The sequence below is a fragment of the Dromiciops gliroides genome, chromosome 3, assembly GCF_019393635.1.
Source record: "Dromiciops gliroides isolate mDroGli1 chromosome 3, mDroGli1.pri, whole genome shotgun sequence".
NCBI classification, from domain to species: Eukaryota; Metazoa; Chordata; class Mammalia; order Microbiotheria; family Microbiotheriidae; genus Dromiciops; species Dromiciops gliroides.
The window spans coordinates 94,036,677-94,059,824 of NC_057863.1; the positions used below are offsets into that span (position 1 = coordinate 94,036,677).

A 23,148-nucleotide genomic window follows, 5' to 3' on the forward strand; every position below is an offset into this window, starting at 1 on the left:
CCTTTTCCGTTTTGATACTGTTAATTTGGTTTCTCTCTTTCTTTTAAAATCAAATTAACTAATGATTTATCTATTTTATTGGTTCATTTGTTGTTCAGTTGTTTCAGTCGTGTTTGACTCTTCATTTACCTGATTTGGGGTTTTCTTGGTAAGGATGCTGAAATGGTTGGCCATTTCCTTCTTCAGCCCATTTACAGTGAGGAAACTGAGGTAGAGTTAAGTGATTTGCCTAGACTCATACAGGTAATATCTGAGACTGGATTTGAATTCAGGTCTTCTTGACTCAGTCTGGGAGCTGTACCCATTGTGTCACCCAGGTTTCTTTTATTGGTTCATAGTAGTTTTTAATGACTTACAAAGTGCATTACATACATTAATCTCATCTGACTTGTGCAGTTGGTGTTATTATTGTCACCATTTTATACACAAGGAAACTAACATTGAGAGGGGCAAATTGAATTACCTGAGGTCCTATAGCTGGTGTCAGAGACACAATGAGAAGCTAGGTCTTCCTGACTTCTGGGCCAGCAATTTTTCTGCTGTGCCTCATTACCTCAATCAAGTTTTGGTAGAGGGAGAGAAGAGGGGAATGGTCGGGATTATAGAATGCTATCTTTGAAGAGAGGACTCAATAGGGCACAATATATGTTAGGCACTGTATGGGTCAAGGCTTAGGCATGAGGGCACTTGGTATTTGAGGTAAAAGAGGGAGTGTGCTTAAGGGGGCGGGGAACTAGGCAAGGAAAAGAAAGGTGGGAAGATACTCTTTCTTGAGTACCCAAGATGAGAGGGGAGGTAACGCTGATCTTGAAATGTTACTAGGCTCGGGCAGCTAGGTGGAGCAGTAGATAAAGCACTGGCCCTGGATTCAGGAGGTCCTGAATTCAAATTCAGCCTTACACACGACACATACCAGCTGTGTGATCCTGGGCAAGTCACTTAACCCTCATTCCCCTGCAAAAAAACCCCCAAAAACAAAACCAGAAATGTTACTAGGCAGATGTGTACACCTGTGGCTGCTGAGACGGGGCCCCACTTTTCAATGCCCTCCCTTGCTGAAGCTTGAAAGACCACTGGTCTTGGAACCAGAAGTCCTGCATCAAAGTCCCACTGATTCTTACTAGCTGTGTGACTCAGAGCAGGTTATTCACCCTCTACTGTTATTTAACCTCTAGGATCTATTTCATTTTCCTCAAATGTAAAATGGGAATAAGATAATAGTTAAGCTAGCTGCTTCACAGATAGGTTTCCAGAGAAATGATTTTAAAAATTTAAAACTGCCTAGAAATGGGAGCCATCAGAATTTCCCCAAAAGAGAGGAGAGCAATAGAGAGTGGCACTCACTTCTTTCTCTAACACCTGTGATACTTCAAGACTGGGGTAAAATGATCAGTGTCTCCTTGAAGACTGGGCACCCCAACTTATGTCTATTTTCTTTATTATGAAACTTTGCTGAGTGCCCGTGGGTTGATAGTGACACTCACAAGGAGTTTCTTCACTTCTTTCATTGCTCTTAACTTTTTCAGGCTTCCTTAGTGGCTAATTACTTCTACAGGCACATAGGGATAGGCCATATGGGATTGGACAGTTTTGAATGTGCACATTTTCTCATGCACATTTCATTTGATCCTCAAAAGAATAATGTTTGGGGCAGCTAATACTGTCCTTATTGTACAAATAAAGAAATTTCTTCACAGAGACTTGAAATGATTTGCCCAGGGTCACACAGCTAATAAGTAGCAGAATTAGGAAAAAATCCCATGTTTTCTCATTCCATGTCCAGTGACCATGCCATCTTCTGTTTATGATAGTATTTTAATTCTAGTAAGATCTCAGTCCTTATTGTTGTTCAGTTATTTTAGTTCTGTCCAACTATTTGTGATCCCGTTTGGGGTTTTCTTAACAAAGATACTGGAGTGGTTTTCCATTTACTTCTCCAGCTCATTTTACAGATAAGGAAAGTGAGGCAAACAGGGTTAAGTGACTTACCCAGGGTCATGCAGCTAGGAAGTGTCTAAGGTCCTGGCCTGCACTCTATCCTCCTAGCTGCCCCCTAGATCTCAGTTCTAGGACCAGGTTTTTCTAGATCCATAACTGCTTTCAGCTTTGTTATCAAAGTAGAAGCTTAGAGGCAGCTGAATAAGATCTCATCTTCTTTACTCAAAACCCCTTTAGCCTTGAAAAGATAGGACTTCAGAAAATTTCTTTTTGTTTCAATCTTTGTTCTGCTGAGGGGGCCAACTGGAGGCCTGTGGAAACAGATCTGTTGACACAAAGCTTGTGACAGCTCCCTAGGTTTTCTCATCCCAAGCAAGTTCAATTACCCCTAGCTCAGAGCTGACCCAGCTGGAGAAAACTCTTAAGTCCAGTGTCAAGATGATGCCAAAACTTATGAACTAATTGTAATGGTCACTGGATAGAAAGAGAGGAAGAATAATATGGAAATGTTGAGTCCAATGGCTTTTGGAAGAAAATCTCTTTCTGCTTGACTGCGATTGGTTAATATATCCTAGCTGCTCAGAATGATCAGTGTGCTAGTTCCTCATCATTCAGTGCTAATTCAGATTTTAAAAATCCCTCACAAATACTGAGTATGGGATGCACCATCTTGTATTACACAGAGAGCTCAGCTCTATTGCTGGACCTGTTTTAGACTTTCTTGAAACTGTCAGTCATGAGAGGCATAGGGTCTGCCATTAGGGAGGTGATAGTAGCCTTGTACCATGACCTAGGCAAACCACACCTGGAGTACTGTGTTCAGTTCAGGTGGGAGATCGATAAACTACAGATCATCTAAAAGTAGGTGATGAGGAAAATAAAGGGTTTCAACTTCATGCCAAATGTGAATCAACTAAAGGGACTTTGGATGATTAGCCTGGGGGAAAAGACTTTGCAGGAAGGACTCAGGATTTTCATGAAGAAGTAGGGTTCATATTATTTTGCTTGGCCCCAGGAGACAGAACTAGGGAACTGCAAAAAGGGAAGGGCTTCCTAACAATGATAACTGCCCAGAAGTGGGATGGGTTGTGTTGGGAGGGACATCCTCTTCGCTGCAGTTATTTGAGCAGAAGCCGGATGATAACCCTTCAGGTACTTTTTCTTTTGGGGGGGGGGTGAGGCAATTGGGGGTTAAGTGACTTGCCCAGGGTCACACAGCTAGTAAGTGTCAAGGGTCTGAGTTCGGATTTGAACTCAGGTCCTCCTGAATCCAGGGCCAGTGCTCTATCCACAGTGCCACCTAGCTGCCCCTCAGGTACATTTTTTAAAGGAGTCTTACTAAATTATGAGTTGGACCTAGTAGCTTCTCAAGTTCCTTCCAACTTAGGGTTCCATGAATTGGAGAGATTGACTCTGCCCGAAGTTCTTGGTATTCAGGGAAGGCCTTATTTAAGTGAACCAGTTCGTTTTGCAACCTTTAAAAGTCATTTTATTGTACAACAATTCCTGGTACAGTTTATATATAGACAGATATGTTTATTCCCTGGGCCTCCTAATATCTTCCAATTCTACTATGTTGCACAGGCAAAGGTCAAGGCAGAATAAAAGCCCCCTTGTTTGTAATCTATGCCATACCAATACAACTCATTGAATGAAACTATTGATCCTATGACTCTACTTCACAGCCAGTGTTGGGAAAGATCATTCCTAAAGTAGCTTAGGGTCTTATAGTAATAATAATAATCAATGAGGGCATGATTGCTATGCTCCATCTTGAAATGTGCTCAGATCCTTGCCGTCTAATAGAAATACTTAATGATAGAGTAAGAATGTGAGGACAGAGATTTTCTTGAAGAGGAGGGAAGAGAGGTCTTCCCAAACTTGTGTATTTTACTTTTGCACTTGATGGGTCCTTTTTTGGTGTATTGGTCCATAACAGTCATATAAGACATGACTTCCTCTTTGGAAATATAACCTGTGCCAAAAGGTAGGGAGAAAAGAGAACAACTATAAGTAACATCGTATCAGCCAACATTCACATAGAGTTTTCGGTAGAATGCCACAGGGTCTCAAAGAGAATCTTTGGCATCTCTGTGGAAGGGGGGCCAGAGAACATCTAATCTAGTCCATCTTACACAGAAATTTCTTCCACAATATTCCTAACAAGGTGCTCTCCAACTTATGAAAACACTTCCTAAAATGTGTCACCCAGATTGAATGTCAAGAACCCTCTATATATCCAGTGGGGACCTCTGAATTACCATTGGGACCGTACCATCCTGGAAGGCAGGGACCATATCTTACATTTATTTTGTATACTTCATGTCTGTACCACAGTTTCTTATTCTGTTTATAATAAATAGCAAGAGTTTAACAAACATTTATTGAGAATCTAACTGAGGGCCAGACACAAGCCCTGAGGACAAAAAGAAATCTGATACTACCCCTTTTCCTCAAGTGGTCATTTAGTTTGGGAAATGGGACATATAAGTAAAAAGATAGACCAAAAGAAAGGCAATTTGAAATTTTTAAGGGTCCCTATAGAAGTTATACATTAAAATTTTTTTTAGATATATCATCAATATAAGATGAGGTTATAGCCTTTCTTATGATGCATTGCCTGAGTTTATCTTATTCTCTTTTGTTTCATTACCAGGTCTTTCAATTTTTATCCCTCATGACTTTTCATCAATTTTGTCATTGTCACTCTTCAGAATTTTCAGCTTTGTCTACTCCATTGCTGTCTCCACTAGTGTCAGATTTCCAAACTTAAGTGTCTTCAGTTCTATCTGGTGAATTTTAAATTCAGTATTTCTAACAATTTTTACTTTACCATACAGATGAAGACTTGAACTCTCTCAGATGAACTGAACTACCTCAATTCTTGGTAAGACTCTAAACCTTTTAAATGGTCTTGCCAGTCATTCGTTCCTTTGTTGAGTCTTAAAAGAAGAGGCTGTCCTTTTTAATACATGCCTTTATAGATGTTTGTTTAATTGAATTGAATGAGGGGGTATCAAATAACTTTATAAATGGAATGACAAACAAAGGTTAGAGATTTCTGAAAAAATACTTTTCAATACAGGTACACATTGCCTCTTTGCTGCTTTAGAAGTCTTAATGAGTTCATAGGAGTGTAGTGTTATTCTTATTGCCAAGGCTACCATCAGTTCTAAGAACCTACTGACTGGTCTTCCAGCTACCTCGATCTAATCATTCTCTATGATGCTATCCAAGGAATCTTGGATGATATCACTCTGATAATATTTATCTGCTCAAAAAAACCTGTAATAGTTCCATATTGTCCACTGAATAAAGTATAAACCTTAGCATTCAAGCCTTCCATAATTTGGTTCTAAGATACTTTACCACCCTTATCTTATGCTGCCCTCCTTCACATTTTCTATGTTTCGCCTAGGTGGATTATTCTCCACTCCCATTTCTTATCTTCCCTTCCAAACAAACTTGTCCATCACACCAATCTACACCTTTACTTCTTCAGTCCCTCAGGCTTGAAATGGTGATCTAGACTTCCATCTCTATCTTGAGAAGCCTCTCCTTTTCTTCAAGTCCAACTGTGGTTCTACCTTGTTTGGTGAAGCTTTCCCTTGAGTCCCCCTCCTCCCAGCTTGAAATGATCACCTTTCCTACCTGCCCTCCCCACTTTCAAATTTCTCTTAGCATATTCCCTGGACTTCTTTCTATGTATCACTCTTTCCCTGGAATCATGGTTGTTTGGTATTGTTTCTCCTGACCATAAGGGACCATTTTAGATTCATTTTTGTAGCCCTAATGTCTAACATAGTACCTGGCTCAGAGTGTGTGTTGATTTGAAAGAAAACCTTTGGATTAATTGAATTCAATTATGTTTTATAGGATCAGGAGACCAAGCAATTATCCTTCACTTCCCTTTATTTGTTGCTAGATGGTACATATGTATAATTTTAATACAACCTTCATTTTTAAGGTAAGCTATTTCTTAGGAAAACTCCAAGTTAATTTTATTTTGGGATAAATACAGCACATAGCAATACCAGTAGTATTGCTAGTTGAGCAATATGGAATGAAAGGGCTACATAGGATTTCAGAGGAAGGATCTCAGGGCATGAGGGAGGGGTGGTTAGTTAAGAGAGGTTTCATGGAGAAGGTAGGATTTAAACTGGGCACTGAACAATTTATACAATTACCTTTCTCTAACCTAGCTCATACTTCCCCTCCTAAAAACCCTCCTAATTTGCCCCCAAAGATTTTGTTACCACAGTGACTCATTGACATGTGTCCAGCAAACCTAAGTGGCTGAAGAGAAGCTTCTGGGGATTATTCTTCTCTGAACTTGGCTTCAGTTGCAGAATACAAGTGATTTCCTTAGGTTCTTGCTGTAGGTTGGGTAAATAAGACTTACCTAGGATATATTTGTAGATAAGACTGATAAAATACTGCCTTTTCAGATTTTTCCATTGGGGCTTAGAATCATAAATTTTCATGATGCTTTTCAGGTAGTTTCTTTGTCCTGGGTTTAAGCCCTGGTAGAGCAAAACAGACACTTATGATGAGCCAGCACTTGGAGGGTGAAAACTGATGAATTCTAATGTGAATTAGACAGAAATGAGACTATTGCTAAAAAAGTTTGAAAAATTTTACATGGTAAAATTGGGAAACAATAGTTTGGACAGTTTCCTTCCTTCATTTCCTTCAACCAATTTTGATTATCTCATTTTAAGGAGAAAGCAGGTCCATAAGTAGAAGGGGGGGGCGGGGTTCAAGACAAGTCTCTATGGCCTCTAAGGTGCCCTGGAAATCTGATTGTTTCTATGAACCTCTAATCCTAAGGTATGTGCGAAAAGGGAGTTAAATGTGGGCAGAGGACTTTTCCAAGGCTCAATCTAAAGCTGAATGTAGGCTTCTTGAGAATAGGGACTACTTTTTATTTTTATTTTTATATTCTTTTTTTTTTTTTTCCAGGGCCAATGAGGGTTAAGTGATTTGTCAGGGTCACACAGCTAGTAAATGTCAAATGTCTGAGGCCGGATTTGAACTCAGGTCCTTCTGAATCCAGGGCTGGTGCCACGTAGCTTTCCCTTATCTTTATATTCTCAATACCTTCCACAATGCCCTGCAGCATATCAAACCTTAAAAAATGCTTGTTGAATGAAACCTCTTTGTCCAATTCAACTTTAAATTCAACAAACATTTATTAAGTTCCTATTGTGTGAAAGGAACTAAGAAGTCAGGCAGAACAGGGGAAAAAAAAAGTCTAACAGTTCTTGCCTTAAGGCATTAATGATTTTGTTAGTAGAGTAGAGGATGGATGACTTAGAGTGAGGAGACTTGAGACAGGGAGACCAATTAGAAAGCTATTGGAGGGGCAGCTAGGTGGTGCAGTGGATAGAACACTGGCCCTGGATTCAGGAGGACCTGAGTTCAAATCCGGCCTCAGACACTTGACACTAGCTGTGTGACCCTGGGCAAGTCACTTAACCCTCATTGCCCTTCACTCTCCCCCCCCCCCCGCCCAAAGAAGGCTATTGGGGGAAAAAGAAGGCTATTGGAATGGTCCAGGCAACAGGTGATGAAAGCTTGAATGAGGATGGAGGTTATGGGAGTAGAGAGAATAGGAGATATATGAGTGATATTGTGAAGGGAGACACAACATATGACAAGAGATTAGATATGTGGGGGGGCGTGGGGGTAAGTGAGAGTGAAGAGTCAAGGATGACACTGAAATTGTGAACCTGAGTGACTGGGAGGATAGTGGAGCACTCTACAGTAATAGGAAAGTTGGGAAGAGGGGAAGGTTTTAGGGAAAAGATAATTTCTACTTTGGACATGTTGAGTTCAAGATGCCTAAATATGCTCAATTTGAGATGTCTGAAAGTTTGGTGATGCAGAAGTGGAATTCAGCAGAGACATAAGGACTGGATGTATAGATATAGGAATGTATAGATCCAAAAATCATTTGCATAGAGATGATCATTGAACCCGTGGTAGTTCATCAATTGAGATAGTATAAGGGAGAAGAATCACAGGACAGAGACTTGGGAGATACTCATAGTTAGTGAAAATCCCACAGATGAAGATTCAGCTAAGGATACTAAAAAAGTAACAATTAGGTAGGTAAGAAGAAAATCAAGAGAGAACAATGTCACTAAAAGTCACAGAGCAGAGAGTATCTATCTAAGAAAGGGTGAGCAGCAGTGGCAAATGCTGCAGACAGCTAAAGAAGGATTAAGACTGATAAAAGACCATTAGATTTGGCAGGCTAGGAGATCTTTGGTAACATTGGAGTGGACTCTTTCATTTGAATGATGAGGTTGGAAGCCCTATTATAAAGGGTTTAAGAGAGAGAAGAGAGGCAGTGGAAGCAATAACTTTAGATGGTTTTCTCAAGGAGTTATCTATCAAATTAAGAGTAAAGGATAAGTATTTCTCTGGGCAGTTCCTCACTTCCAGGAACACTTATTCACAAACTAACTTATGATGTATTTTTAGCACTTGGTTAAGGTGCTTGGGATTTCCTCTGAGGGATAGAATGATATTCCCTTTCATACATCACGTTTTCAGCCACTGGAAAGTTTTCCTGGAAGTTTTATTCAGATTTCCCAGATGTCTCAGTACTTTCCAGATAATCTCCTCATCTCCCAGAATTGCTCACTCTTAAGATGTCAAAGAGCTGAGATTTTTCTTATAAAACATTTCTGAGAACAGCTTTAAATGAATTACAGATAGGTCCCAATTAGTGTCCTGCTTAGTGTGTAAAATGAATCCTCTGAAATGGTGCCACGTATTTGAATTTTTACTATTGGAGGTTATAATGATGTAAAATGTGGTCATTGGTTTAAATTTACAATTAAAATTCAAGTAATCCAATCACTTCCTGTGGTTCTTTAGTTGCACTAATTGAGACCTAGTTGATGAAACCAAAACATGGCTCAGTCAGTCATCTACCAATGAAACTATCTCCCTCGTGAAGTATCAGAGGCATCTGGTGACAGAGTGGATGGAGCCCTGGGCCTGGAGTCAGAAAAACCCAAGTTCAAAACTTACCATGCAACCATTGGTGAGTCATTTAACTTCTGTTTGCCTCAGCTTCCTCAACTGTAAAATTAGGATAATAATAGCACCTAATTTGTAAGGGTTTTGTGAAGACCAAATGAGATATTTGTAAAAAGTGCTTAGTAGAGTGCCTGGAACATAGTAGGCATCACATAAATGCTTATTCCCATCCTCTTCCCACCTAGTGAGCTCCTTGTTATTGGACATAATTATTTATTTATTAGTTAATTAATTAGTTTTCTTTTGTTTTTGTGGGGCAATGAGGGTTAAGTGACTTGCTCAGGGTCACACAGCTAGTAAGTGTCAAGTGTCTGAGGCTGGATTTGAACTCAGGTCCTCCTGAATCCAGGGCCAGTTGCTTTATCCACTGCACCACCTAGCTGCCCCTACTGGACATGTTTAAACAGAGTCTGGATGACCACTCCTCAAGGACATTGTGGAAACGTTTCCTACATTTGGTGAATAATTAGATGCTATAACTTCAAAGATTCCTTCTAGTTCTAAGACTCCATAATTCTATGACTCTACCTTCAGTATTATAGGATCCACAAAGGAGGAAGAGACTGGTTTGCAAAGAGATGAACAGATTCGTTTGCCAGGAATTCGGATAGGACAGCGGAATCCTACTTGTTTTTTCTTGAAGTGGTTCATCTTTCTACTATAGCTAGAAAGTAAAAGAAAAGACACAAATGATAAAATTTCTGTTTGAATGAATCCTTTTCACCTTTGGGATATACCTGAAGTGGAGAAAAGAAGAGCAAGTAACTGTATCAGTTATCTAATGATTAGCCCATCATGTAGTGAACCAGTTCATCCCATCATACCCATCATGTGGTTAATTTTGGTACTTTCCCTTCCTGTTTCCCTTTAGGGTTGGTCTAGGAAGGCTCAGAGATCAACATTATATAGATACTCCTTATTTCTGAGCATGACTACATGATAACTTGTTGTTTTTCAGTCAGATCAAACTCTTCATAAACTTTTTTTTTTTAGCATGGCAATGAGGGTTAAGTGACTTGCCCAGGGTCACACAGCTAGTAAATGTCAAGTGTCTGAGATCAGATTTGAACTCAGGTTCTTCTGAATCCAGAGCTGGTGCTTTATCTACTGCCACCAAGCTGCCCCTGGGGTCAAACTCTTCATGACCCCATTCGGAGTTTTTTTGGCAAAGATACTGGAGTGGTTTGCCACTTCCTTTTTCAGTTCATTTTTCAGATGAGAAATTGAGGCTGTTTAACAGGGTTTAGTAATTTGGTCAGATTCACACAGCTAGTAAGCATCTGAGGTTGGATTTGAACTCAGGAAGATGAGTTTTCCTGACTTCAAGACCAGTATTCTATCCACTGCAACACCTAGCTACCCTATGATAACTTATAACGAGTTGTAAATGGCTTACCATCTTCCTTTGTCAGAGATTCAGAATGAGAGGTCCAAAGTAGCTGTGACCAAGACTTAGCTGCTGTTAAAGCAAATAAAATCTCTAATAATCTTAATCTGAGAATCATCTTTTTCTGTCTTTTGGTGAGCAAGGGGGAATGGTTTGGGACTTGGGAGTCACTTTTTGGCTTTGATAAGACTAGCCAGGGACAGGAACAAGAGTTATCAAATTCTACCCCTTTCCCACCCTCTCCCTAACACTTTACCTTTGTTGTCTCTATTTTTGAACTGTAGGAAATGAATACAGCAGAAACAAATATAATAAGCAAAGTCTGATGCAACAAATCAGACTACTGCCCAATAAATCAACAACCATTAATTAAGTACCTACTGTGTGTCACTTGTCCTAGGTGTTGGGGATACCAAAAGAAAAATAAAAAGGAAACAATCCTTGTTCTCCCAGAGCTCAAGCTTTATCACAAACAACATGCCTACAAAGTAGAGTGAAGGCAAAAAAAAAAAAAAACCCAATCCATTCTATGCTGCAGACTTACTTCTTATAAATAAGATCGGGCTGAATAGAGAATATTATTACCTTTTATTGACACTGTAGAGTTAGTACTTAGGAAGGCTGCCAATTGATGCTGCAATTGCCTGGGAAGAGAAGAGAAAACCCAGTGCTTGGATTTTGAGTCCACTTGTAATTCTGAGACCTTAAGGGAGAAAAAAAGAGAATGCACTTGTATCCTGTATCCATGACAGAAAAATGTAAATTAAACTAAAAATGTTTTATTTACTACTGCTCTCCTTTGGAGTGGACTATGGACACCATGCTGGCTGTGATATATTTTATTTGAAAGACTTTCTGATTCAAACCTCCCTCAAACAGGCATCTGTATCATCTCAACATCTCTTCTCCATTTTCTGGTCCTTGAGAGCAAAGGTTAAATATTTTCAGAGCCAAAAATACCTCTCTGCTCCTGCAGTTCAAGGACATTACAGGATCTCTGGCTGCCTTCTCTTTTCTTGAGAAAGCTAATTCTTATATCATGCAGTTTTTTTCCCCTAGACCATTGCTGAGGAAATGTTAGTTTCTACTTTTAGTAACCCAATAGCTCATATCCAATGAACTTTGAAGGAAACACTTGGAAAGATGTACATGTTGTACCCATATGCCATCTGATCAATTATCCTAAGATGACTTACCTTGTTTTACAAGTTACTTTTCCTCAGAAATTCATTTTGAATACAGTTTCTTCTCATGACCTGCAGCTCAGTTCCCTTCTTGGTCTTCCCTTTTGGTACTCATGATGGTAGTGTTTCATTCTGTTGACAGCCTAATATCCTAGCAACATTGTGAGGCAGAGAAAAATCAGCTGGTGCCCTGACTACCTTCTCAGCAGCAGCTTGCTTTTTTCTTGCTCTTTTCTTTATCCGATGTGATCAGTAATTATTTAGTCAAGCAATACATCCATTAACAATGATTTATAATGATCCTACTATGTGCTAAGTGCTGAGGATACAGATCAAGAAGTGAGATTAAAGAAAGGGATTAAAAATTGAGGGAATTAGGCAAAGGCTCTGGAAGAGGAAATAATTGAATGGATCCTTGAAAGGAGCTAGGGCTTTTAAGAGGCAGAAGTGAGAAAACATTTCAGGAATGGAAGGATAGACTGTGCAAAGGGTGGGGGGAGGGCAGCAAGGAATATGGGGGGAGGGGAGAGATGGAATGTAATAGATGTGGAATCTTTATTTGCCTCGATTTTCCCAATTGATTGGAATGTAGAGTGTCAGCACTGGAATATGCCTAAACTTTGCATTAACAGGTGAATAAGGAAGGAAGGTTGTCCTTAGCCTTAATCTTTTTGGGCAAATCAAGTGGACACTTGGTGCTTGGAAATAAAGATGTGAACTGAAGAAGGTCAAGAATTCTGGGAGCATCTCCTTGGACTAGATTTTTTCCCCTAAACTTGGTTTCATATACTGTCTCTACCGCCTATTATCTATGTGACCTCAGGCAAATCCCTTTGCCTACCTGAGCTTCACATTTCTTCACTATCAGATGAAGTGGTTGGACAACATAATCTCTCTCTCTCTCTCTCTCTCTCTCTCTCTCTCTCTCTCTCTCTCTTTGGTGAGGCAATTGGGGTTGAGTGACTTGCCCAGGGTCACACAGCCAGTAAGTGTCAAGTGTCTGAGGGTGAATTTGAACTCAGGTCCTCCTGACTCCAGGGCTGGTGCTCTATCCACTGTGCCACCTAGTTGCCCCTCTAGGCTTCATTTCTAATTGTATATTCCGAGATCGGATCTCCTTTTCCATAGGCTCCTCTCTCCCACTGTCCTTTCTACTCTCTACCTAGTCCTAAGCTTTGATAGGGAAAACAGAATACACATATCTCTTATTTTGCTTTGGAAGTAGATGAATCAGTGAAATGCTGCTCCCTTTCTCCTCTCCCCTGGCTTTATAATGGCATGCAGATGCTTTCTTTTCCCCTTTCCCTTTGGGGAATGTGGTGAAGAGAGGGGTCATGGGGGCCTCAGAGAGGTTGTTGAATAAAACAATTTGAGAACCAATCAGTGTATTGGGATGGGAGGAATTGGAGCAGTCCTCAAATGAAGAGGAAAAGGCTCCCTGGAGGATGTGATGTTCAGGAGCACAACAGGGTGGTAATGGAAAGCAAAATTCACCCAAGAGCCACAGTAGGCACCCACCTCCTCACTACGGGGCCATGCAGTGTTAATTGAATGAATGAATGTATGTAGTAAAAAACAAATGTTTTCCCACATTCAGAGAATCTTAGTGTGGGAAAGGATCTAAAGCTTTAGAGGGACCCTAGAAATCATCTCTCTGTCTCTGTCTCTCTGTCTCTCTATCTCTCTACAATATATTCAGCCATTCCCCAATTGATGGGCACACCCTCAATGTCCAGTTCTTTGCCCTCCCAGAGAGAGCTGCTATAAATATTTTAAAATATATCAATTCTTTTCCTTTTTCCCTGATCATCTTGGGAAACAGCCCTTATAGTGGTATTGCTGGGTCAAGGGGTATACACAGTTTTATAACTCTGGCCATCATTGCAGATTGCTCTCCAAAAAAAGTTGGATCATTTTACAGTTTCACCAACAATGTATTAGCGTCCTACTTTTTCCATATCACCTCTAACATTTGTCCTTTACACTGGTTTGTTTCTAAGAACTTACTTGGTCTATTCTCCCACTACAAGGTAGTAATCTATTTCATAGCATAGTATCTTTTTTCTTTTTCTTTTTTTTTTTGCAGGGCAATGAGGGTTAAGTGATTTGCCCAGGGTCACACAGCTAGTATCAAGTATCTGAGGCTGGATTTGAACTCAGGTACGCCTGAATTCAGGGTGAGTGCTTTATACACTGAGCCACCTAGCTGCCCTGCTAGTAATCTATTTCTATTATCTAGCCTTTGCTCTCATCCCTATTGTGCCAGGCAATTACCTATCTAAATAGATACTCTGTTCCATTTTTAAATAGATCCAGGTTCCTATGTTTATATAAAATCTGCTTCCTTCTCAGTACCTCCTCCCTCATGATCTCTTCATATCTAGTCTTTCCTTTGTTCTTGTTTTTATTACAAATGGGGGCAGCCTACAGCCTATTTTGTTGTCCATAACATGTTGTAGCCACCTCATTACATTCTGGGCCATCCTTTTTCTGCCATTCTTTTTTTTTTTTTTTTTGTGGGGCATTGAGGGTTAAGTGACTTGTCCAGGGTCACACAGCTAGTAAGTGTCAAGTGTCTGAGGCCAGATTTGAACTCAGGTCCTCCTGAATCCAGGGTCAGTGCTTTATCCACTGCACCACCTAGCTGCTCCCACCCCCAAATTTCTTGTAAGCCATGCTACTCTTTGTTATTCATCTTTGGCTTCGAGTCTTCCTTCCATATGTTATACATGCAATCTCCTGTTGCTGATTTAACTTGGGGCAAAATTGTGAAGAAGGCAAAATTCTTTCCTTTCCATCTTTTGTATTAATAATCCTTTTCTACCTTCAGGAAACTTCTTCACCAAATACCTCTCCTGGGTCCCATTCAAAAAAAAACACATCTATTTTGTGTCCCATTCCCAGTTTCAACTGGCTGTTAATTAATACTTGACAAGATAGAAACTGATAATTGAAAAGTTAGCTGATAACTAAGGTGTGATCCCTCCTAGAGATTTTTGCATTTTAAAAAGGAACTCTTGTGAGAGAAAAAAATATTTCAAAACTAGTGAGAATAAAGGTACATTGATGAATCCAAGGCAATGTGTTTTAGCTGGGGGTGGGGGCAGGAAGTCCTGCCAAGCTATTCGTCTCAAATCATACTTTTGGAGTTATAAGGGACTTAGAAATCCTCTACTTCAACATCTTCTTTTTGTAGAGAAGGAAACAAAACAAGTCACTAATTCAGAGAATGGTAAAGCCAGGGATTTGGGAAGCTAAATGGTGCAGTGGATAGAGTGCCAGGCCTGGAGTCAGGAAAACTCATCTTCCTGAATTTAAAAACAATTTTTAACTGTGTGACCCTGGGCAAGTCACTTTACCCTGTTTGTCTGAGTTTCCTCATCTGTAAAATAAGCCTGAGAAGAAATGGCAAACCACTTCTGTATCTCTGCCAAGAAAGCCCTAAATGAGGTCATGCAGAGACAGACAAGACGGAAAATTATGGCACAATGACAATAAAGCTTTGATTCATATCTAAGTCCTCTGGCAACAGAACCTGCTGTCTTTCTACTATGCCAGGCTAGGCTACAGATTCTAACCTTTTGGTCAGTTTTGCTCCTGTTTACTCTGTTTCCTTGAGAATAGGAAGTGGGCAAGGCACTGACAAGTCATTTATTTATCATTTAGTATTCTGTTCTCTGAGTTAGCTATGCTGCCATTCACCACAAAACAAACCCCAACTTGCTTTTCCCAGGGTTCTACATCTTGGGAGGGCTTAAAAAGAGAGCCTTTTGCCAAAGTTCTTAAACTACATCTCCTTTTCATAAGGAAAGGCAGATGGAATCCATGAGCCATGGTGTTCCAAGATCCTGTATTTCATAGTTTCTACCATAGACTTTTTCCCCCCTTGAAAAACACAGGGTGGTAACTAACTGCTAGCCACACTGCTGCTAACACAGCAACATAATGAATAGAAACTATACGGAAAACAAAAGCTGAAAAGACTTGTCAGAGAGATGTTAAATGAACCTTAATGCTTATCTGCCCTACAGCCTCTCCGTTTTAACCCTGTACACTGCCATCCTTGATCACAGGACCATTGGATGATAGAGATACAGGGACTTTAGACATTATCTGGTCTAAGCCCTCCATTTCACCTATGAGGAAACTGAGACCCTAAAAGGTTAAGTGACTGACTCGAAGCCACCCAGCTTGAGCCAAGATTGAAATCCAAATCTTATTCTAGGTCAGGTATTCTTTCCATCTCCCATGATGATCTCTGCCACTCACTAGCACACAGATCTTAGGCTCTTGGCCAGGGGTGTGTTAGTACATTTTTAACAATCAGCTCTCTGGGGGGAGGGTGGGTATATGCACATGACTTGCTTTTAGGTTTAATCCAAATAATTATCATTTTCTCCATCACTTTCTCAAGTCAAGATAATCAACAAAGCAATAAGGCCACCCCTGTTTTGTAGGCAATTTGTTTCCCAGTTTCTGAGGTGTAAATGCTCACACTGAAAATTTAACAAACGACTCTTTTTTTAGCTGGCTTTGGCATATCCCTGTCCAAGCCTCAGTTTTGACAGCTATAAAATGAGAAGGTGGCATTAGATGTCCCTTACAGCTCCTATAGTCTACAATTCTAGTATTCATCTCTTTTTCTTCTGCTTGCTTTGTCTTTGGTGTAATGGAAAAAGCCCCCTGCCTAAACTGAAGGGATGAGGCTTCTAAGTCTCAGCTTTGAAATTGACTCACTATGTGATTTTTCAGCAAGTTACCTTCTGATGTCACTGGTAAAATGGAAAGGCAAAGTGTCTCATGGGCCTCTTCTCACTCTAAAATCCTGATTATACAGTGAGAGGTGCTGAGTGAATAGGGTAACACGTAAGGAGGTGAGTCAGGGGAGGTTTATGGAGGCCACGGGTTTTCAGCAGCATTTTGAAGTAGGCAGGGATGTCATTTGGTGGACCTGAGAAGAAAGGGCACTCCTGGTGGAAACAGCAGGAGCAAGAACACCTCCATAGCAGGAGTGAGAGCACGAAGAATAGATGAGGGAATGGTGGGTATTTATGGAACCGAAAAAAAAAAAAGCCATCTTTAAACAAAAACTTTGGAAATTTGCACCTGTAGTTTTAAAGGCCATTTATGCAAACCCATGACATATGTCAGCCTTTTAATGTGAAGTGAAGGGCTGGAGCTGTTTAATTTTTGTCTTTATGAATCCAACATCCAGCACAGTGCCTGGCACATAACAGATGGTTAATAAATGCATGTTTTTTTTCAAAAAAGTTATTTGTGATATATAATTAAATTTTATATACATAAAAAACAGAGATATAATATACACATTCACACATATGACATATTTGATGTATATTTTCTACATTATTACATTTAGATATACCTAGATATATTCTAGTATATATAATTTAGTATTTGAAATCCTTCCTCTTCCTTTTTTATTATAAACAGGCAGGTTTTTTATACAGGTAAATAACTGTTTTATAAATAACATATACATATCAATTTATATAAATAATATATATGACAAATTGGTTTAAATATAATTACTATATAAATAAGACCTAAATAGCTCATATATGCACCACATATATTTATATGTGTGTATATAAATACATATATACATTCTGTACCCTTCCCAGCACCCCCCTTCCCCACCTTCTTTTTTTTTTGTCTTCAGGTTAAAGATTTTTATTTGTATTTTTCTGTTCCAATCTCTATCCTTCCTTCCCTCCCTCCCCTCCCCCCTTCCCGAGGTGGCAAACAATCTGATATGGGTTATACATACATGATCATACATTTTGATAGAGGCAGCTAGAAGTTGCCGTGTTTGGAGTGCTGGGCTAGGAGCCAGGGAGACCTGAGTGCAATTCCTTCCTTAGAGATTTATTAGAGATAGGACTCTAGGCTAGTTACTTCCAGTAGGCCAAGGTTCAAGCTTTGGAGTCATCTTTGACTCTTTGCTTGAGCAGCTAGGTGGTGCAGTGGATAGAGTGCCAGGTCTGGAATCCGGAAGTCTCCTGAGTTCCAATCTGGCTTCAGACACTTACTAGCTATATGACCCTGGACAAGTCATTTAATCCTGTTTTCCTCAGTTTCCACATCTGCAAAATGAGCTAGAGAAGGAAATGGCAAACCACTCCACTATCCTTGCCAAAAAAAAAAAAAATGAAAAAACTAAAACCCCCCAAAAGCCAAAACCCAACCCAAATGGGTCATGAAGAGTCCTACAGGATTGAAACATTTGAACAACAACAATTCACTCTTTTCTCACCCTCAATCTCCATATTCAATTAGTTGTCAAGTCTTGTTGATACTCCACAACAAGTTACTTGTTTGCTCCATTCTCTGTTCACAAAGCCTCTATTCTAGTTCAGGTTGTCATCACCTCTTGCCTGGATCATTACATTAGTCTCTTAATAGCTCTTCATGTTGCTCATTTCTCTCCTTTTCAATCTGTCCTCCCCAAAGCTGCCAAATTGATATTCTTAAACTAAAGGTCCCACTATATCACTCCTCCCCCATTCAAAAAGCTTCAATGGGTCATTTTGGCTTCTTAGGATAAAATATTAACTCCTCTGCCTAGCCTTCCACAAGCTGGCTCCCATATACCTTTCCAGTCTTATTTCATGTTATTCCCCTTCTGTACTCTACATTCCAGTCAGTCTGACCTGCTAGTATTTTCCATACATAAGGTTTTGACTCCTATTTTCCAACTTTGCCCAAGTGTTCCCTCCTGTCTCCAATGTACTCCCTCCTCATGCCCATCCTATAGATTCCCTAACTTCCCTCAAAGAACAAGTTATGTGCCACCTCCTACCAAGGCTTTTCCTATTACCCTTTCATCAGCTCTCAAAATTACTTTAGACTTCTGAGTTATGTGACCAACAAGATGGAGGACTAGACACTTTCTCCATTTCTCCATTTGGTTCTCCTCTAATCCCTGTGGAGCAATCAGAATATTTTCAGAAACAGTGGTTTTTTTTTCAGATTATGGGAATGAGAGAACTTTTAGGGTGCAGAGTTAGATGGTAAATGAATGGGACTTTCAGTGGGTGGGATAGATAGATAGATAGATAGATAGATAGATAGATAGATAGATAGATGGATAGATCGATATAGTCACTTGACAAAAAAGATGGAAGACCAGATATTTTCTCCGATCCTTTTGACCTCTTAAACCTTTTCAAAAGAGGAATTATGAGCCAGAGATAAAGTAATTTTAGCTAATTTTATGGTTTAGGATACCGAGACCCCAAACAACATAAAAACCTGATGAATTAACAGCAGAGAAGGTCAACATTCCCTAACCCCTAATTCAGCATTTCCTCCTCCACTGCCCACCGTGCTCCCAACAGTAAGGCTTCATGAGATAACTCTTGGGGTTTGCCACAGAATTCAACTCTGTCCTAGCTCCCTCCTCCTCCTAGTGATAAATGCAGAAATGTGTGACCCTGAGCAAGTCACTTAGCCCTCATTGCCCTGCCAGAAAAAGGAAGAGAGAGAGAGAGAGAGAGAGAGAGAGAGAAAGAAAGAAAGAAAGAAAGAAAGAAAGAAAGAAAGAAAGAAAGAAAGAAAGAAAGAAAGAAAGAAAGAAAGAAAAAAGAAAGAAAGAAAGAAAAAGAAAACCATCCTAGAAATCATGTTTGGTTCACTTTGCTCCTTTGATGACTGCATCAAAGGTAGTATGTGCCTACCTGCCTAAGTAATCTATGGCAGATCATAAGAACCCACTCAGTAAGGGCTAGTCTGCTTTTCAATCCTAACACCTCTGGTGGCCAGTAATGTTTGTTAAAGGAAGCTTTTTAGAAAATGCAACCACTATTCATTAGCTTAGAGATAGACAAGAGCTTAGAGATAGGTAGAATATTCTCCTTTCACTCTCTCCCATCCACCCCCAGTCCATTTTGTATATATGATAACTGAAGCCTGAAGAGGGGAGGTATTCTAGGTTAGGTCTAAAACAGGCCAGTCCCCTGGTAATTTAGGTTCAATGCTGGAACAAAATAATATACTCAAAGGTCATTCTACAATTAACAAAGAGATTTACTTATCCATAGCTAAGGTGTTAAGCAAGGATGAGCATTGAGGGCAACACCTTGAGGTGATTCAGCTGAGCAAATTTCCCTTGAACTACCTAACAGCACTTAACCTGGCAGGATTGTTGTGAGGAACAAATGAGATAATACTTAAAAAGTAAAGTGAAAGGTGCTATATACATGTTTATTCCCTTTCTCCCGCCCACCCCATACCCAACATTATCCAACAGTCAAAAAAGCAGAGTGCACCTAGAACTCCTCATGACTGTTTTGTATTCATTCAGTAAATAAACATTAAGTGCCTACTATGTACCAGACACCGTGCCAAGCTCTAGGGATGTACTTAGATGATGAAGGGGTGATGTCAGTACTGTGAGCCTTCAGTCTGCTAACCCTACAAAGTCTTAAGGAAGGGGCAGCTAGGTGGCACAGTGGATAAAGCACTGGCCCTGGATTCAGGAGGACCTGAGTTCAAAATCCAGCCTCAGACACTTGATACTAGCTGTGTGACCCTCGGCAAGTCACTTAACCCCCATTGCCCCGCAAAAAAACCACCAAAAAACCCAAACAAAAACAAACAAACAAAAAACCAAAGTCTTAAGGAAGGTGTCAATACCTTTTAAGGAAATATTAGCCTAACTTGCATGGTGGGAGGGGTTATGATATTACTCCTACAAAAGGAGAGGCCTTGCTCAGGGCCAAAACCAAGTGGTTAGTGATACAACCAGCACTGACTGGACTCTTCCTAACTCTATAAAGCTTTCCTTTACCCCATTGTGTTGTGTTATCACTGATGCTCAGTAAAGACAGTTTGGTCAATTGACATTCTCCCTTAAAATTCATTGTACTAAGCTTTGGATAAACCATTGCCAAAGGCTACAAAACATTACCCTATGCTGTTAGTTTGCAGCAGCTATCTTTTGCTAATGTCTATTTTTATGGGAAGGGAAACCCTGAACTTTTATTCCTTCAAATGGGTAAAAATTTCTTACATCCAACTGAAATCTTTGTTTCTTTGAATGTGTTGCTATTTTTTTCCTTTTCATGCTATAACTAGGCACTGCAAAAAATAAAAGTAAAACACAAACAAAAGAAAATAAAGTCATTTTGTGCCATTCCAGTGAGGAAGAAAAGGTGACTGAACAATGCAATTAGCAGTAGTGATGATAAATCACCTTTATACAGTGTGTTACAGTTCATAAAATTGTCTCCTGACAACAGTATGAATCTGATGCTATGCCTAGTATGCTTTTCCTCCTTATTTCTGCCACTAAGTGCCAGCCTCTTCACGAAGCCTTCCCTGATTTTCCCAAGCCTCTTTTTAGTGCCCTCCTCCCACCTCCTCCATATATTCAGTATTTACTTTGCATGTATTTTCCATTGACTCACCTTTACCAACTGTTTCCCCTCAGCAAGATATGATTCCTGAGGGCAGGGACCATTTTGTTTTTGTCCTTCTCTGGCCCAAATCTTGCAAATAATAAGTGATTTAAATGCCTTTTGAATACTTTTTCTGTTCATTCACCAAATATTTTGTGACTAATGAGGTCTTTGTGCCCTTATTCACACTGTCTTAGGTGCCCCAAATCCTCTCAGCTCTCCCCTCCATTTTTTCCATTTTTTTCCTCCCTGCCATTGAAAAAAAGACAAACTACCTATTCATTCTTCTAGGTTCAGGTCAAACTTGAACTTCCTTCCAACAAACTTGTCTGGACCATTTTCTCTTACATCAATCTTCCTTTCCTCAGAACTTTTCCAGTGCTTAGAGGCTGTACCACACCATTTAGCACTTAATTGCATTCTGCTATATTATTTACTGTAGTTTCATGTATGTTAATCATGTCTTCCTAGCTGTCCTAGCAAGTATTCAATAAGTCCTATGTCTTTTTTATCTCCCATTGAGCCTACTTCAGTGCTGGGTACATAATATATGCTTAATAAAGACAATCTGGTCAATTGACATTCTTTTTTTTTTTTTTTTGGCAGGGCAATGGGGGTTAAGTGACTTGCCCAGGGTTCCGCAGCTAGTAAGTGTCAAGTGTCTGAGGCTGAATTTGAACTCAGGTCCTCCTGAATCCAGGGCCAGTGCTTTATCCACTGCGCCACCTAGCTGCCCCCGACATTCTCTCTTAAAATTCACTGGACCAAGCTTTGGATAAGTCACTGTCAGAGCTTATAAAACACCAAGCTATGCTGTTAGTTTTCAGTAGCTGTCCTTTGTCCTTTGTCCATGTTGCTCTAGGGCAAGAGAGTCCAAAAAGACACCTGCTACAGAGGGATCACCTGTAAGGAGTTAGTGAAAGTAATTTCTACAATAGAGTGAGGATGGTGAACCAGTCATGAAAGCCTTGGAAAATATTATAGTGCTTGTAGTGTATGTGGGTGCACATGTATGAGAGAGAGAGAGAGAGACCTTGCTTTAACTGCATTTTGAAAGACATTGAACAGCCACAACTTCCTTGGAAAAGTTGAATATATTATTTGGAAAAATAATGATGTACAATCTTGTTACTAGGAATGTATTCTGCAAAATTAAGTCAAGTGTATGATTATGGTAGGTTACAATAATAAACTATTCTTTAGTGAAGCCTTTTATGGAACTAAAAGGCTTTGTTTCTCCTAACTACAAGAAAGACAGTAGGGTATAGTGGCTAAAGAGTTGGCCTGAGGGTCTAGAAGACCCAACTATGTTCAGGTCTTGCCTCTGAATCATACTGGTCATGTAACCCTAGGCATATCATGTAAACTTTCAGTGCCACAGGCGACTCTAAATTCATATTTGGAGAACAGTTGCTAAGCTGCATGGATAGAGAGGATTTCTGAGCTAGAGTTTCCTACACTGATAAAATTACAAATCAAATTTTAAAAATATATTGTCAGAGATCTTTTTTGTTAATCGGTAGTGGCTATCCTAATTGTGTCTCACCTTGGCAAAAACCCTAAACCAGCAATTCAACAATAACAACAAACCACACCTTAGCTCTAGCCAAGAGGCTACTTAGCTCATATTTACATCATTACCTCGATACCTCTTTCAGTAGTTTCTCTTAATATCTCCTTTTTTTCTTGCTATTTGTTCCCAACATCACCCATGTTTTCTCAGTATTAAAACGAAATTCCTTTCTTAGCTCCTGGCCATTGTATTCTGCTTTTCTAAATAGTATGAGTAACAATAATCAGATGTGTTGCTCTACTTCAAAAGCATTTTAAATTGGACTCCCACTTCTAAGTCCCTTGTTCAGAGTAAAGAGAGCAAACTTTAGGGAATAATGATTTTCTATCTTGTCATTAATCAATAACTTATAATCATTTGAAAAAAAAAACCAACCCTGGGATTCTTAAGAAATCAAGCAAGCAACTTCACTGAGCTCTGAGAAGTTACAGGTAATTTCACAGATCTCAAAAATTGAGTTTTCCATTTTGCAAACCTGAAGTTTCTACTTTCATTTTAAAATCTCAATAGCTTCCAACTTTATCACTTCCATAAATCATAATAAATGATTCTGGGGGTTTGTTTATTTGCTTAACCACCACCAGAAAAGCT

At 39.7% G+C, this 23,148-nt stretch overlaps 1 protein-coding gene across 3 annotated transcripts; it reads right to left on the reverse strand.

The window, feature by feature from the left end:
• Nucleotides 1-3,437: 3,437 nt before the first annotated feature.
• Nucleotides 3,438-11,697, reverse strand: FAM216B (family with sequence similarity 216 member B). Of its 3 annotated transcripts, XM_043998187.1 has the most exons (5): nt 11,575-11,677; nt 10,964-11,022; nt 9,520-9,655; nt 6,341-6,461; nt 3,438-3,913 (listed from the first exon to the last, which is right to left on the reverse strand). In XM_043998187.1, the coding sequence occupies exons 3-5, from the start codon at nt 9,640-9,642 to the stop codon at nt 3,738-3,740; spliced, it is 420 nt and encodes a 139-aa protein (XP_043854122.1). In that variant the 5' UTR covers nt 9,643-9,655; nt 10,964-11,022; nt 11,575-11,677; the 3' UTR covers nt 3,438-3,737. The 3 variants fall into 3 exon arrangements, 2 of the variants coding, with proteins under 2 accessions (XP_043854122.1, XP_043854123.1); XM_043998188.1 differs by lacking the exon at nt 10,964-11,022 and having other exon boundaries at nt 11,575-11,660; XR_006355779.1 differs by lacking the exons at nt 3,438-3,913; nt 6,341-6,461 and having other exon boundaries at nt 9,634-9,655; nt 10,964-11,081; nt 11,575-11,697.
• Nucleotides 11,698-23,148: the final 11,451 nt, after the last annotated feature.

Excerpts from the sequence above, each read along its gene's own strand:
- FAM216B (XM_043998187.1), bottom strand. The coding sequence starts at position 9,642 with ATGAACCACTTCAAGAAAAAACAAGTAGGATTCCGCTGTCCTATCCGA. Across the intron at positions 6,462-9,519 it reads TGGATCCTATAATACTGAAG|GGCTTAAACCCAGGACAAAG; the intron begins GTAGAGTCATAG and ends TTGCTCTACCAG. Across the intron at positions 3,914-6,340 it reads TATCTACAAATATATCCTAG|GTTATATTTCCAAAGAGGAA; the intron begins GTAAGTCTTATT and ends CTTTTGGCACAG.